Here is a 12,444-nt window from a genome sequence, read left to right on the forward strand (position 1 = left end):
AATGAAATAGCAGATCCGATATGTAAAAAGTGATTTGATTTTCACAAAAATGGATATCAGAGTGTTTCGGGACTTCTGATTACGAATCTGAACTAATAATGTTAAAATGCCATCAAACGGTAAAGCAAAAAAATTATTTAAACAGAAGTATCGCGTTCGTAAGTTGTTTATACGTCTGTCTGGCGAAACTCAGAATTAAGTAGCTGTTTCATTATGTGAGTACTCGTCTTTCTTTGAATAGTTCGGGTAATCGATGATTAGTTTAAAAACCCGAAACTCGCGAAACAATTTCGCTCTCGGGTTTGGGTGTAAAACGAGAGTCTATAAAAAATACCATCTCGAAGGTATTACTATTTAAAATTCGTGTTGGACACTCTGTTCGATATCAAATGCACCTCCTAGCGTGCAGAGATCACTGATTTAGCGCCGGTGTGTTTTATATTTCGTCGGTGTTGCGATTTCTATGCATAGCGGCGTATAAATTCTTTCTGATCTCCTGATGTCGGTGGAGGAGGTAACGTTCGGAAAAAGCGGACGCTGAAGAAAACGGACGTAGATCGAAACTGTATTATTTAGGCACTTCTTGCTGGCTGCGCTCGATGATAGTACCCGCTATTTTCGTCACTCCGGCGCATCGACAAGCGCCGATAGCGTAGCCGGAAGGCTCGCTTAGACGAAGGTAAACTGTCGCATAGAAGAAAACCAAAGGAAGCTGGTGCACGCGGAGACGCCGCTGAAAAACCATCATCCCGGTTCAATCAGGCGGATGGCCTCGATTTTGATAGGGGTCAAACCGAGCCTTGTCAGACTCCCCAGGCAAATGAAGGTCTCGCAGAAATGCGATCTTTTCCGCGAGAAATTGCCCAGCCTCGCGTCTTTGGAGGACCTTCGCGAGGCTGTTCAGATATTTACATCCGTACTGAACCGCCCCTGGGTTGTGCACACTTCTTACGGTCAGATATGGCCGGCGAAACGAGTTCGAATAACAGCTGCGACCTAATGCCAATGGCTGTTTGCAATCGGGTCGGTTGCGGCGCGTGCGACTCGTCACAAATTAGCTGGGGGCGCGTGAATAGAACGCCCGTCGACGCGACATTCCGATTACTGGTTCGTCGTATGTCACTGTCGTAGCCGCGGGCCACCAGATTCTTGATAGCACAGCCTCCACGAAAGATCCTCGGAAATTGATAACTCTCCGTTCCGCTGGACGCCCGGCTATTTTTCAGCAACAAAAGGACGATGCTTCACCGAGCCGCTGTCCTGCACGGCTGCCGATTAATGTGCCTGCGTCCCTTAATTAGTCCCGCAAACGAATGACGCGGATGTGCACGCTCTGCTCTTGTTTGTGCAGATTTTCATGCCTCCCGGAGCCTTTCGGCGATAAAATTCCTCGCTGAGGAGGAAGAGCCACCTTTCTCGGCTGCCGATTAATGCTTGCGTCCCTGTTAATTAATCATGGAGATGGATGAAACGAAATTCACTTATTTCAGGATTTTTCGACCATGTGGCTTTCGAGAGGCCGTTTTCCTATTTCGATCAACATATAAATCTTGTACCATGTATTTACGTACATAATGAAGCAATCGCAGCGTACATTTTAAATTGTGTACGCCGTCATTTATGATACATTTAATCTCGAATTTCCAATTATATACTGGGAAATACAATATTAATATTTTCGGATGGTATTATAGAATAATATATTCTCGTTAGGCGCACGAATAGTATGTCTGAAGCATCGTAATTCGAAATCCGATCGAACATTCTACGTTCTCGTTACAGCATCATAAATATTCCTTTTACTTGTTTCGATAGAGCTCACCAACAAGGTTTAATTCTAAATATTTGGTTATGTTTCCACACCAACAATGAGAGAAATAGAGAATTAAATATAAATCTCTTGCGAGATTTTCTGAATAAATAAGTAAGAAGAAATAACTGTAAACGAAAAGTAGTTTTAAACAGTCCAGGACAAGCATACTTAATTGATACATTGTACAAAAGTAGCCTTCGACTTACCCCCTTGGTACTACAGTAAATTCTCCCGAGAAGGCTCGGAGCTCGGAACTGCAAACACTCAGACACGATTCTTCAAGCTTCGCGGCTCGTTTTTATAGAAACTTGGGACAGTCGGCATAAAAAGGCAGCGACCAGTATGCCGGTGTACATTAATATGAATACGTAGTAATGCTAGAATAAAAACGATGACTTAACTTTTTTTATTACTAATTTTTTGCCACGATTCGAAGGCAATTCGGAGGTCACATGTCACGATTCGACGGTCACGTACCTTGTAGCTCCGCGGTTTTTCTTACTTGAAAAGTAAGTTCTTTTCTTACAAACAGACGATTTTGTGTTGTTTTCAGGGATTTCGCGTCGCGTGTCGTATCACACGCTTGACCGACTCCGTCGCACCTTAGCATCGATGTAGCGATAAATTACATAGGCATAGAACTAGCACAGGGAAATTCATAGCAACCCGAAATTTGGCATTCTGGGGAGGAAGTACTATATAGGACTGTTTGAATCGCGTGTTCGAAATTCTTGCACACTGTGGAAAATGAAAACATTTCTCTGATCTGATGCTTCGTTGTTGATACAATTATTTATTACTTCTGAAAAACTAGTAGACACGATTACATGCTGTTTCATATTACAATGATGAAATCGTTAATAGCATAGTCATACGAAAACCTTGTTATACTGAATTCTTGCTACTCTTTCACAGAATATTATATATAATGCTTTCGAATTAGCATTTAACAACACTGGAGGTATCATTTCTCATCGCTTGGGTGTCTAGTAATTTGATCTTCTTTACCTTAGACGACCATATTACGTCGACCTTTGTATGAACGTTGCCTAATCTTATGCACCATTAACAAAAAACGTGTCACAAAGCAAAAAGTTACTATCAAATGTCGGACGTATATAACAGCCTCGTTGTTCGTAGTTAGTGAGAGTGTAGATTCCTTTGTATACGTACACCTAGTCCTTGACATGCTCGTGCCCGCGGCCTCGTCGAGTTTCGAAGCATCGATCAGCAATTAGTAAACGAGTTTGCTTCGGCACTCGAGCCGTGATACAACTTGAAGAATCTGTCATGAAGCATATGACAGACTGCTCTCGAGATGTAAATCCGCTGGTGATGAACCGTTATTAAATACTTTCTCCACGTAACGATACGATCGCACGACATGGCGAACAATAACGGCGCAAACATCATTTCGCGACGTTGAGTTATAAATTCTGTCATTAGGAAATTAATGTTCGCATTCAGCTGCGCACGATATGGAGAATTAATAAGACCAGCGAGAAATTGTCCCGCCCCGCTAATAGAATGCACCGGAGAACACTTGTCCTTCGTCCGAAAAGAATAGCGGGGTCAGCACATTCTAAGTATATTGGCATGAAAGGGTGCATTTTGATCGGGAATTTCGCCACCGTCGCGAAAATCAAATTTAATGAACCACTCTGTCGGCGCTGCCCTCACCTGTATGTCGCCCGGCTGCTTTCAGGTGCTATATTCACTCATGACCAAAAGGATAGCAGTACGGAGCTGGCCTTCAAATATGCCGTCTACAAAATCAACAAGGACAGGCTCATCCTGCCGAAAACGACGCTGGAGTACGATATACAGTACGTGCCGAAAGATGACTCTTTTCACGCGTCGAAGAAAGGTAAGATATCTGTTCTACTATTGTTTAATATTTCGGAAACCGCTTTTAAATCCTTTCATTCGAACGGTGATTCTTAGGTATCGCTAAAAATTGCTATTGGGTTGTTACAAGTGAGATGGCAGTTTTTATATTTTTCAGTAAAACTTTTATTTAACATTCTTAATAAATATTTCTTTAATCAAAATAATCTCTTCCGACTTCAAGAAAACTTTTAATGCCTTTTGAAGAAAAATTGCAAGAACGAGAGACAAATTAATTCATTAACGCGTTCGCTACCAGCGTCATTAGCGTGCATAGTTATATTTATTGTATTTATCGTATTAAGTACATCGTATCCCCTTATAAAATATAATGAAAATATCGTAAAAGAAAAGCTATAAATTTTCCAAATATCATGCTATGTGTTACAATTTTAAATATAATTATATTCACAAAATTAATTTGGTGCTCTTTGCGTGAAATGCAAAATTGTGGTCGTCACGCATGTGTGACGCTGGTAGCGAACGTGTTAAGTATACTTGAAACTATCTTCCAGACAAAAAGTGATATCTAGGTGTTTGAAAATATAGTAGTCAGTGGTGAAAGATCGGGAGAACAAGAAAGGCGAGGAAGCATTTCACACTTCAATTCTATTAACGGTGTAACAGATTGTTTTGCGAATTCTGGTAAATTCTGTCTTTCTCAGTGAGTTCGTGTGGGACCCTGTTATCTAATTTTTTCACTTTAAACGTCGCTAAACAATAATAGAAGTTTGAATTACGAAAAACCGCCATTTCAGATGGAACAACCTAATATCACGTTTTAAAATCATTTTTACGCCAGCAAATTTAATTCTATTTAGAAAGCTATTAAAAGTGTAACTGCTCTATGAGTCGCAAGACTCAATTTCATATAAAATGCACTAAGTTATATAAAATGGAAATACTGTAGGCAGGAAAACTATTTTGGATGCAGAATTGAAATGACTTTGAAATGGCAAACGATTAATTGTGTAAGAGGCTGTACTTCAAATGCAGAAGGATTTCTTTGAATGTTAAATCTACAAATACTTTCCACCACAATTTGTTGCTGGAACAAGCTTCACACACAATATTTTCTTTAACACTAAAATTACCGAGACTTAAACGCTATTAACGTACATTGTTTTATAGCAATGACGATGATGGATTTTTTTAAACTTCGTACGATTTCTATTATAGTGTGTTCTTAAATAAGGAAATTTATGTAAAAATTTCTCATGGAAATATTTTTGTAATATCAGGATTTATATAAAAGGAAGAATCAGAAACCAATCATTTTGATTAGAATACTTTCAGAAAAATAATAACAAATCATTTGAATTGAACGATTAATGCAAATATTTTGTATTTGTGTATAATATATGATCTACAATTTATTATAAAAGTTATAACTTGAAAATATCAGCCAGTGCAAATTAAAAGTAAGATGTTTCGCTAAAAAAGACATTTTTTCTTTGCGATGACTTCATCAAGATTAAACATTATGCAGAAATTGATGAAATTAAGTTTTAGGTGGTTTTGCAATACGAAAATACATAATCGTATATTCGATTTTGACGCATAATCAAACATACAAACACATCAATCATTACAGCCCGCGCGCAATTGGCACCAATTAATAATTATATATGCGCTAATTGTAATTACTGTCAATCTCCACTCCTGGCTACACGAATTACAACAATAGTTGGTATTTGTACTCACCTATCCTTGCACAGATGCCAACTAGTTGGCATTATTAATTTAAAGGTTAATCTTCAATTAATTAATTATTCGATTTTGAACTAAATCGTTTTGTTTTTGACACGATATTTGGAAATTTATTTAATGGAGACTGTAAGTTCACTTCTTTCTCGGGTGTTTATAAGCATATTTGATGTAAACTTATAATATTTTCACTGACGATAAAAGTCTTCTTGAACAAAATTGATAGTGTTCGGCACATTTGCAACAACAATTTTGAACACACAAAGTTAACACGAAACCAACCAAGCATTGGAAGTATCTGGAATGTTTTTCCTTGTTTTATCAGCAAAATTGAAATTTATTGCATCGTTTTCGATTGAAACATCCTTGTAATTTCAATAATTGTTAAATAAAGTATACAAAATGGGTCATTTGACTGGCACAGGTAGGTTTATTATTAAAATGAGGATGTATAAATCACCATAAAACATTACCAAACTGATAGTATTATAATCGCTAATGATACACTCTTATACTAATAACTTTCAACATTTTAAACCATCATTTTCAACACAAAAGATGTAAATGTGTATGTAATTAAACTACAAAGTAAAGAATGAAAAAAAATGTTGCGGGTAAACGGAGACAATGGTGAAACAGAAAACGTTTCGAAAGAATTTAAAAGCGTTCGTGGTCATGGTTTATTTCAATTTTGAAGATAAGAGATACTTACGTTTATATTTATATTTCTGCCTACCAAAAACTTGAAATTGAACAGCCCGGGTCACAAACAGAAAGAAAATCGACATTCTGGAAAACGGATCAATAGGCGAACGATAATGATACGGATTTGTTGAAATTATTTCTGAACCTTGTGCAGAATATAGCCCTAAGGAAAATTTATCACGGCTGCGCAGTGTAAGCCAAGCGTGGATAACAGGTTCGCTCACAGTGTCGTTATTAAAGCGACATGCAACATTATTATCATCCCCCTGTCGGCTGCCAAATATACGTTCTCAAGCACCGTTTAATTTAGTTTAGAATATACAGGGTGTCCCAAAATTATTGTACAAGCGAGAAATGAGGGATTCCTGAGGTCATTTGAAGTAACTTTTTCCTTAACGAAAATACAATCCGCGGCTTCGTTTACAAGTTATTAACGAAAAACAGTGACCAATGAAAGGCGAGATCAGCTGGCGCGAAGCGGCCGAGCCAATGAGCGGAACTGTGCTTCGACCGCTCCGCGCCAGGTGATCTCGCTTCTCATTGGTTACTGTTTTTCGTTAATAACTTGTAAACGAAGCCACGGATTGCATTTTCGCTAAGGAAAAAGTTACTTCAAATGACCTCTGGAATTCCTCGTTTCTCGCTTGTACAATAATATTGGGACACCCTATATATACTTCAGGACGTGCAACAAACTTGACATTATGTTTCCTTTCGATATCGTATCAACAGTAATTCCAAAAACAATGAACGGTGCCGGATAAATTGAAAAATACGCGATGACCTCCGTTCGTTCGGTTTCATTTGTGCGAAACTTGGGACGTTTTTGGTCGAATAGCTCTGTTTACAACATCGTTAGAACAGTATCACGCCAGTCCGTATTTTCTAACACGACGGTGAAACTACTGCAGCTATTCCTCTGACCGTGATAAATTCTCACGTACCAGACGCAGAGCTGCTTTATAGGATCATTTTGGCGCAGTGTTTCTGAAAACCTGAATTCTTTCTGACTTATTAGAAGCAAATACGATAAAAAATTTATTGTTCGATTTTGCAGTAAAATTTCGATCGCTTCAAGATTTAGAACTAACTTTTGTAAGGAAAATAGAACCAGCACCGGAGTGAGCTTTAATCAATTGTTGCTAAAACTTGCAGTATATTACGGATTAGTTTCTGACCCAAGTAATTCATCTATAAAAATTACTATAATTTCTTTTATTATTACATTATTTTTACAACTGTAAAATTACCGATGCTTATTCTTGTAGACCTATTAGTATTTCTATTGTTTCTAGTGTAACTGCAATTTGTTTAACTGAATTGCCCGAAACTCAGTAATTAGGTATATATAAATATATATACACACATATATATACACATATATATATATACAAACACATGCACATCCGGTATCCGAAGTTCGGAATTTAAAGAAACGGTAACTAACCAGTTTCTTTTGTTTAAAAGATACAAATCCGCAGACTGCTACTAATGAAATTCTATTGATTGAATAGTGTGCTGCGATTATCACACATAATGTAAAGCGCTTCAATGCGTTGGAATATCTTACTAGTTTCGTTCATGGAAGTCGATATTGCTCGCAAATCGTGTGATACTTTATTCGATAGATCGCATTCGATTCGAATTCTGCTGGCAGTGGGCACCGGCAGTCGTGCACACGCTAAAAATTCACTATCCACGGAGTAATCCGTCAGCCGGACTGTTTTCATCGCATGATACGTGTATGGGTTACTTACGCGTCACTATAGCCTTCCGTGGGAAATCACATCAACGGCTTTCCTTCCTTTTTGTTCGTTCTGGATCGTATTTCGATTCGAAGCGTACTGTTGCCGCGTCACCTAGTTTCTACACTCCAGTTTCCCGGAAACCTTTGATCGGGTTTTTGAAACTATTGGACAGGTGAAACAGTTCCTGCGGATTAAAACGGTGTGTAGGTGATATTTTTTTCTCGTTTTAGAGATGCGTCGCGCGTCCGAATGAAGCAGGCTCGAGTTATTTTCATTCAGTTCTTTAGATAAGGCAGTTTAGGTCTCATTTTCATCAGAAAAGCTTACAAATGATCATGTCTGTGAAGTATGTAATTCGTTTGAGACTGCAAGCCAAAATACGTTTATCCGATTCTGTTTTCTTCTCCGCAACTATGAGATATCTTCCGGTTGTTAATCACGATTTGGAATAGGACGTCGTAAATAGATCTTACAGGCATCGTAAATAAATCTATCTTCATAGTTTGTAAATGAGTAATCGAATTTAAGACTGGTTTCTTTGCAAAGATTTCAAACTTATGGAGAAAAATAATTGAAAGACGGAAAAATTAACACTTGGACTAACTGAAAAGAAAATGCATCGCGTGGAGAAACAGCCAACCGTTCTTCCAAGATTCTACGTTTCTGTTAGCCTTAGCTTTCTCACAATCTTACTTTTCAAGATGAATATTATTACGTCCTGCCAGGTTTATGAAATTCATTGGGTATCTAATTGAAAAAATTGAATAACTGACTAATAATAATCTTCAATCAGAATAATTACCTATTCTTTAGAAAATATTGATAAAACAAGACATCATACGAATTTCATGATGTTAACGTCACCTACGGATCGTTACAAATATTATTTACGTCTTGTTATTGTTAACAGTTTAAGACGATACCCCGTAAGCCATTAATTTTGTATAATTCATTAGATAACGAATGATTTCGCATTTTTAGATCACATGTTTCATAATTTTGTGTACATGTTTGGGTTATTTCAAGATATGATCTTCACAGTTACTAGGAAGGCCCATCCTCTAACGGGACAGTATCGAAGAAGTAAACTACGAATGTTTAATCTGTCGGACAGTTGGGCATCCTATAACGAACTAATTCTTCCCAAATAGAACGAAGTAACTTTTTCCTTAGCGAAAATGCAATGTTTACGAGTTATTAACAAAAGAAACTGTGACCAATGAGAGGCGAGTGCGCGGACTGCAAGGTGGTTCAAAGCAATGAACAAATCACGGAGCCTGAACTTCCGAATTTTGTTTACCACGTGACAGTGATATTTTTAAGAAAAACACTGTTCACCTTTATTTTAAAATGTCTGCAGAATATATACTAATTTTTCGGAGCTTAGATAATAAATAGTTTAGCCGTGACAGACGTTTTAATTATTAATTTTGCCGTTTACAGTGAAGATTAAGAATGAGAAATCCCGTCAAACTTACGCGAAAGATATTTCTGTTTCAACAATTCCGTATCCAAACGGAATTCAACGAACTAGCTAATTAAATTAAATAAAAAAAGCTAATTCAATAATAGATTGCGTTAAAGAACATAATGAATATGTTTGTTTATGAATTGTGAAGAATATTGTTAATAGTTCTCACCCACTTAGTTAAGAATACATTTGTTGCTTGGAAATGTGGGTCACGATTCACGATATCGGTGCAATGATCCCGCACAATGCTCAGTTGATCCCAGTTCGATGGCCATACCGAGCAAGGGATACGGTCGGAGGCCGTTCCCACCTCAGGTTTCACTTTCAGAATTCACTTTCACACAACACTGTCGCCAAACATTTCGCTTCCATTGAAGCATTATGTCGCGACACACCGATATTGTTCGTACAAGGTCACAGACGAGATATCTCGCGACGTAACACCGCTTGTGCGGTACCGTAGACGTGTAAACACGCGCTTCTTCTTTTGCTCCGTCTGTTGCCACTTATCATGCTTCTGGTTGTGTCAATGGAAACAAGTTTCTTCGAAACTAATAACGTTCTCATTCTAATAACGAAAAGCACGCGTGTTTACTGATCTGTGGAACCGCGCGAACGGTATTGTGTCGCAGGATAACACGTTCGTGGCATCGCACAAGCGGCATTATGTCGCGAGATATCTCATTCGTGACCTTATACGAACAGTATCAGCGTCGCAACGTACACGACAGAGAGAACGAAGCGGTTAATTCATTCTCGGTAGTCGGGAAAGACGTGCAGATGTCCGTGTTTGCATATTCGGAAGTTCCTCTCGCAACCGCCGCACTGTTTCGTTCACATTTCCGTGGCACTCCACAAAACATTCGGTATTGTTCTGCATGGTTGCGATTTTTAGTCGCTCTCCAGTTTTCGTCGAGCTAACGTCACGATATATTCCTCGCAAGAACAATTCTGAATATGCAAACGCGAGAATTACATTTTCGTTAGGATAAAATGATTTCAAGAACCCTCCATTTTCCGAAAATGCGATAGTTTTGGGATATCCTGCATATACAATAGAGTGTATTCATGAAAGTGTAACAAGCTATATCTTTATTTTGTTAGAGGAGAAAGATGAATGGTCTTAAAAGAGTCATAATGTGGACCGTTTATTTTGAAAGTGGTGTAAGTCCTTTTTTTAAAAAAAATGAGATATGACGTAATTTATGCTTAATTTAGTGTAAACTTTTTGTTCGTAACTAGTTAGTATTTAATATCTTAAAAAATGCCAATGCTTTGTTCAATTTAAAATTGGCCGGTAAAAGAAATTGCGTAACCATTGATTATGAAAGTGATGTAAGTCCAATTTTCACCACGATGCCAAGCCTATTACATACGAAAAATATAAGGATATGCAGCAACTATTACCTTATATACCTCCTGTGCATCATGAATATTTCAAAACACTGCCACATGAAAAGCATAAATAATTAATAATACCAATATCTTGTGTTCAGTTTAACAATATATAAATATAATTAACGTTCAAAATAAAATGCTAATCCTATTGCATTTCTTGTTATTATTTATAAACAAAATTGGATTAATATAAGATATATTTTAAGTGATATTTGTTATTTGTTATTTCAAAATTGAAATTAAATGATATTTAAAATTGACTAATTATGAAAGTGGTGTAAGTCCATTTGCAGCCTGAAAATTGTATATTATTTTAGTTAAATTCGCCTAAAAGAAATTTATATAATCAAATTATATATTGATAAATTAGTACAAACATTCCCAGACTTCACACAATTATCCTATATTTTTTAATTGTCAGATCTGCTAACATTCAATTTTCTCGAAACGAAAGAAAGTGGACTTGCACCACTTTCAAAATAAACGGTCCATGTGATAATAGTTTGCAATAATACTTATATTTTTTTTCGCATATATCGAATTCTTTCGTTATTCTGCGTAATAAAGTATTAAGGTAATATTATCGGAAAATAAATAGTTCAAAAGATCTCTCAAAAAAATTTATTCATGATTTTGCATTGCAAACTCGATCAAATTTAGAATATTTCCAACAGGATGGTGCACCAGCACACAATGATATAAATAAATAATAATGATTTAAATAATAATATAGTATAAATAATAATATAATATAGTAATAATATAAAAAGTAAATATTTTACTTTTTTAGTCAGCACTGAAAGGGTTAAGCGTCTATAGGTTACGAGTTTGTTTTTGGGACTATTAATAAGGTGGTGGTGAAAAGGGGAATGAGTTCTTCGTGGAAGACAGCCATCTAATGGAGCTTTCGCGTGAGAAATATAGCTCTCCGGTAGCAAGGTTGGGATCCGTTCGGAAAAATCCGGGCAAATTGTTGCGTCCGAAGTTATTGTTCGGCGATTCCCCGATTGTCAATTTTCGCTCGACCGGCCGGTCCCTCCTCGTTTATGGGGCTCTGTCGTTTCCCCCTGCACTCCAAAACGACATCCCCGGTCGGAAAGGCCAGCCGGCACCGATGGGTTAGCCTCGGGTTACAGTTTCACGAAACGCTCGCAACGCCCTCGAGAGAACAACCGGAAACGCGGCCGGGCGGCCGTCGCGCCGGTGTTCGCCTGTTACTACGAGCAGCCCGACTGTATGCATGCAAATGCGAGCACTCGTGACCGAGATGAACCTTGCAGGACCGTTTGTTTCGCGTAAAGCGCTATCTGCGCCCGACCGTAGGGCTTTTTTTTACGTTTTTACGGTTATATGCATACGTGTCGGATAAACGGTGGCCGGTTATCGGCCCTTCTGCCGATACTCGCCGGATCTAAACCCGGGACACGGGTTTAGCCGGTCGATCCGTGAGAAGAATATTAGGCACCCCAGAAATACAGATTCCATCGCTCGGAATTCGAAATACCTCGCTTGATTTAATAAAACCGCCGCAAATTCGAACTTGCGCTGCGGATTCCTCATCGACTTCTTCCGGTCGACTGGCTAGTACGTTTTCTTTAACCTTTGTGAAATTAAATAATCATCCGAGTATCTTGTTTTTCCTTCCTCAACCCTACTGCTAACAACGTAGTGATCGCGTAATTGATTCGAAGCTTCTATGTTTAAGATTGTCTGCG

The 12,444-nt window shown here is 37.9% G+C and overlaps 1 protein-coding gene across 9 annotated transcripts in view; it reads left to right on the forward strand.

Annotated features, from left to right (window-relative positions):
- Nucleotides 1-12,444, forward strand: part of LOC117225760 (glutamate receptor ionotropic, kainate 2) — a 221,495-nt gene that overhangs the window by 63,862 nt on the left and 145,189 nt on the right. For all 9 annotated transcript variants that reach the window (XM_033479510.2, XM_033479517.2, XM_033479526.2 and 6 more), the window contains exon 3: nt 3,519-3,680. In XM_033479510.2, coding sequence (XP_033335401.1) covers nt 3,519-3,680 — 162 coding nt within the window. The remainder of the gene's footprint in view (nt 1-3,518; nt 3,681-12,444) is intronic.

The sequence above is a fragment of the Megalopta genalis genome, chromosome 6 (genome assembly GCF_051020955.1).
Source record: "Megalopta genalis isolate 19385.01 chromosome 6, iyMegGena1_principal, whole genome shotgun sequence".
Classification (NCBI taxonomy): Eukaryota; Metazoa; Arthropoda; class Insecta; order Hymenoptera; family Halictidae; genus Megalopta; species Megalopta genalis.